At 46.3% G+C, this 5,216-nt stretch overlaps 1 protein-coding gene across 1 annotated transcript; it reads left to right on the top strand.

The window, feature by feature from the left end:
* Positions 1-3,913: 3,913 nt before the first annotated feature.
* On the top strand, positions 3,914-4,973 carry LOC117553323 (lactose-binding lectin l-2-like). Its single transcript, XM_034227207.1, has 2 exons — positions 3,914-4,071; positions 4,148-4,973. The coding sequence occupies exon 2, from the start codon at positions 4,401-4,403 to the stop codon at positions 4,878-4,880; it is 480 nt and encodes a 159-aa protein (XP_034083098.1). The 5' UTR covers positions 3,914-4,071; positions 4,148-4,400; the 3' UTR covers positions 4,881-4,973.
* The last annotated feature ends 243 nt before the right edge of the window (positions 4,974-5,216 follow it).

The following is a 5,216-nucleotide window of genomic DNA, read 5'->3' as shown; positions in this document are numbered from 1 at the left end:
TACAACATGATTTTTATTCAAAAAGTAAGAAAGGGAAAAATAAAAATTAGAATTGGTGTTGATCCAAAACATGTTGATTGAGGAATACCTGGGATCCTGAATGGTTAAAGTAATTTCTTGCAAAGATATTTACAATTAAAACTAATTCGGGTCACTTTTGACACATGTTGGTTGTATGTTGTGTAACAAAGGGTTAACATGACAGCTGTGATGTTCACTCTTTTGACAGAGCACCAGTGGACAGTGAGGACTATGGAAGAGAAGATGTGATGGCTTTGTGTGGAAAGCTGCTGATGCCAGCCTGTGTCCCTCTCATCAGTCTCTCCAGGCAGCACCCAGCTATTCTTCCATCATGCAGATGAAAAGACTTTGATATGTGAGTAATAACTAACTTGTGTCTAACATAATATTGAATGTGGTTTAGTAAGTATTTAAAAATACCCCACATTGTACAGGACAATCAGACCTTTTTCAACAAAGATCATCAGGCAATTGTTTTGTCTTTGAGGTACAAGCCGCAGCAGAGTCTGAGTTTGAAGAAAATACTAACATTTTATTTAGTGTTGTTTAATCAATCAATATTTACTGGTCTTGAATTTCCTCACTGGATTACAAAATGCTCTAATGTTATTGTACAGTGACATTATGCAGATTTAATCACCTGAAGATGAAAATAGATTCAGCGATATGTACCTTTTTAAGGAAATAGACTGTTAGCAGTATTGACCGAAGCTCCGCAGCTGTAGCTAGGCGCTGCTAATGAAAACTCAAGTACTCAATTTGTTGGTTTTTCTTTTTTATTAAGAATTGACCAAGCATATCTTCCTCTTCGAAATCCCAGTTGTACTTCGCTAACATGCCTGGGAGGGTGCGTTTGATTGTTCCCACCCTACCTCATTTATGGACTAGGTCATGTTAGACAAGCAATCCAGTGGTTAGTTTTAGGGTAAGCTCCATTGTTTTGTTTTTTTATTTATTCACTTTAAGAGAAAGGGATTCAGAAACAAGTCTCACAAGTTTGGCTCGAGGTAAAATTAACAAAAGCTAACTGTTGTTAGACTATGTTCCCCCCTTCTAAACTATGAAATAATCAATGCCCTTGGGATGCTCTCAATAAACGTGTGTGTGTGTGTGTTGTGTGTGTGTGTGTGTGTGTGTGTGTGTGTGTGTTGTGTGTGGTGTGTGTGTGTGTGTGTGTGTGTGTGTGTGTGTGTGTGTGTGTGTGTGTGTGTGTGTGTGTGTGTGTGTGTGTGTGTGTGTGTGTGTGTGTGTGTGTGGTGTGTGTGTGTGTGTGTGTGTGTGTGTGTGTGTGTGTGTGTGTGTGTGTGTGTGTGTGTGTGTGTGTGTGTGTGTGTGTGTGTCAAGGTCCATCATACAAGTTTATCTATCTTTATCTATTGGCAGCTGCTGATAATAACATCCATCATCATGGTTTACTAATAGTTTATCACTTCACTTCCTCCTCCAGCATCTGACACAGCAGGAACCTACGCCAGGATCCTCTTTGTGGACTTCAGCTCTGGGCCTTCAACACAACCCTCTGGCTGGAGGCTGCGCTCCATCAGGACCAACACCTCTCTCCATCAGGACCAAAACCTCTCTCCATCAGGAACAGAACCTCTCTCCATCAGGAACAGAACCTCCAGAACCTCTCTCTCATCAGGACCAAAACCTCTCTCCATCAGGAAGCAGGACATCTCTCGCATCTAGGACGCAAACCTCTCTCCATCAGGAACAGAACCTCTCTCCATCAGGACCAACACCTCTCTCCATCAGGACCAACACCTCTCTCCATCAGGACCAAAACCTCTCGCCAACCTAAAACAAGGCCCGCCCCCCCCCCCCCCCACTGACACTTTACCTCAGCCACAAAAACAGCAAGGCCGTATGGGGAGACCGTGCCCCGGCCGTACTACGTTCACAAAAACAAATGCAGCCCAAAAACCCCTTGTATCACACCCCTCTCCTTATACATTCTCTCACCCTTTTTTTATACACCTCATCATTCAGTAGTTTCGCATTCCAAGCACCACATACCCCCCGCCTCTCCCATTCATCTTCAGCCCCATCCTGAGACTAAGAACCATATGATCACTCAACGCTGTGGTCCTATATTCAATCTTTCCAATCTTTTCATTCACAGCTTCCGAGCACAGAGCTAAATCCATCCTGCTCTGCATAAGTTTATCTTTCACCCACTCGTCTCCCAAGAAGATTCTCTAACATCCGGATTTCTTTCTCTCCACACATCTATCAACCCATTCTCATTCATTATCTTTTTGAGTGCCCCCTCGAGGAGTCGTTACTAAAACGAGCACCCGCAGGCGCATCCAACCTTCCACACCGCACATTGAAGTCTCCCACAATCAAACAGTCCCCCCCACATTTACCATCCAACCCCTCAAAAAAAATCCTTCTCTCACTCTTTTTATTTGGTGCATACACATCTATCAACTTAAAAGTGTCCCCCATGTATTCATACTGTACCCCAATCATCCTCCCTTCACCATCATCCTCAACCTTCCTTGCATTCTTCACATCCCCCGAATTGATGAGTATCGCCACCCCCTCTAGCATGCTCACCCCCATTATTTGCAAACACTTCACCCATCCACTTCCTTTTTAACCTCATCCACACTCTCCCCATCCCAATGTGTTTCCTGCAGACATATGATGCTGGCCTCACATAGACTTAGCGCCCGGCTTCTTCTGAACTTACTTTTTAGACCATTACGTTTAGGGATGAGATGGATGCCATCAAAAGGGATGTTATTATAATAAACGTCCTTTGCATCATTACCTTAAACTGGTTTCTTTCCCGAGCTCCCCCTCTGTCGAACCCGCTCTCCTTTTCTCCACCTCCCTCTCCTTGTCCGCTTTGCGTCTAGCAATCAGCCCGGCGTTCTCCGCTGAGGTCTTCTTCTCCTCCTCGCGCCTGTTTCTCCTCATGCCGCGGCCCCTCTGCTCATCATTAGGGCTCCCGAAGACCATGGCGCCCCCCGGGTCCTCCGACAGCTCTCCCTCCTCCATTCCGGAAGCCTCCGAGATGTCTTCCACCACTCCAGGACCCCGACACTTCTTTCCCCCTCCGCTGCTCCCTTCGGCGCCTCTGCTGCTTCCGTCGGCGCCTCTGCCGCCCTGCCTGGCACTTTTCTTGCTCTTTCCCACGTTTGGTGCTTTCTCTTCCATCACCGAAGCCCCCTAGATGTCCTCCACCACTGGACCTTCATCTTCGCTGCTGATCTCATCATGGGGTCTTTTCTTTGCCCCCTCCGCCTCGTCGCCTTCCCCCCCGTCTTCCTCATCCTCCTCGTCTTCCTCCTCTCTCTCTTTCTCTCTCCGCTCTCTCAGCTCCATACCTGCACTCCTTTGCATAATGCCCTTGCTCATTACACCTGTAGCATTTAAAGTCTGGGCATTCTCTGAAGATGTGACCCGGCTTTATACATAACCTGCACACTGGAACCTGGCCATTGTGCAGGACCCGGAAGTACTCCGCCCCCTTCAGCCGTGTCGAACTTCATGGAATACGGTAGGGAGCGGACCTTATTATTAAACCTCACTCTCAGGAACCCGGTGCCGTCTACAATGTCCGAGTCTGGCCACACTCTTTTTTTTATGTCCGAGATGGGCTTACCTCCCCACTCCTCAAGCCTATTTAATATCGTTTTATCCAGCAAATAGACAGGCAGATGCAGGAACGAGACGGTCACATCAGTGCTCATAATGTTTTTTGCGTGTACCGCGGCCCCGTTCACTCTCAGCCCCTCCATAAGTTTCATTTTCCCCAGGATGGTCCTCATCGTTACTTCATACTGTTCTCCCCGTCACTCTAACATCCATCCACTGCCCCACACTGTTTCTGTATTCCTTTAAGCAGGTCCATCATAGACAGTGACCCTTCCACAACTACTTCCACAGTTAATTCCACACTGTACCTCGTACTCTCCATCTGCCCCTCTTTTCCTTCCCCTCCCCGCTTTCTTGCCTTGTTCTTGCTCTTCTTCTTTGTCCTTCCTTTCGTCCGCCTTATCACTTGCCCTTCCGCCTTCCATGTTCGGCACCTCAGCAGTCCTGTCCACTCCAGCCGCAGTTGCCATCAAAACTCTCGTCGCACCAGATCACAGCACCGGGGGGGGGCCCAAACGGCAAGGCCGTTTGGGGAGGCCGTGCACTCAATCTTGCACTGAACCATGCAGCCATGAGAAAGGTTATCTGAAACTGCCGGCAAAACTTTTATAACTTACATTTTACCGATCACCGGTCATGTGATCACGTCACGTGACAATGACGTCACATTCCCACACATATATAAAGAAGCAGCCTGTCACTTGAAGCTTCACAATCTCCATCAACGGTTCAGTGCAACTTCAACAGACAGAGACGGTGACATCATCATCATGCTGGTTTTCCTCTTCCTGTTGGGCCTGGCTCTGGGTGCTGTGTCTTCTTCAGATGACCCTGAAATGGTGCTTGAGCGTAGCAGCTGTCCCTCATTCTGGTTCTCCTTCAACGGCCGCTGCTACAAGTACATCGCCACAAAGATGACCTGGGCTGATGCAGAGCTCCACTGTCTGTCCCAGGGAGGCAACCTAGTGTCTATCCACGGTAAACGAGAAGAGTCTTTTGTCAAACTCCTGATCAAAAACTTTGACCTTGCTCAGGGACCAACATGGATCGGACTCAGTGACATCCACAAAGAAGGAAGTTGGATGTGGTCTGATGGGTGTGTAGCCAAGTTTTTATTTTGGAATAAAGGAGAACCAAACAACCGAAGAGGTGAAGACTGTGTACACAACAACTGGTCAGGGATGTGGAATGATAAGACTTGTTCAACAACTTTTCCCTCAGTTTGTGCATCTCACACAACTTGTCCTTAGCAACTGAGATGTTACGTGTTCACCTGTTTTGTTAACATGCCTTTGACAACAATAAAGACACAGATGTACACTTGTATATGTGTGTGAACTGAAGTCCTTTTTTCTAACCTTTATTTTCATGAATGTTACATATTCACACTGGTCGCTCCAGGGGTTAATCAAAGGAATTATTTATACACCTTTTTAAAAAAAAATATCGTAAATAATATTGATGTACTATTACATTTTTGCCGTTGCTTATTATTCCTGGTATTATGCTTATTTATTTTAACCACAGTTGTATATCATTCAATTATCACATGTGGTCAGGTATTTACGGCACCTGGTGTGTGGATG

The sequence above is a fragment of the Gymnodraco acuticeps genome, unplaced genomic scaffold (assembly GCF_902827175.1).
Source record: "Gymnodraco acuticeps unplaced genomic scaffold, fGymAcu1.1, whole genome shotgun sequence".
Lineage (NCBI taxonomy): Eukaryota > Metazoa > Chordata > Actinopteri > Perciformes > Bathydraconidae > Gymnodraco > Gymnodraco acuticeps.
This window is presented reverse-complemented; position numbering and strand designations above follow the sequence as displayed.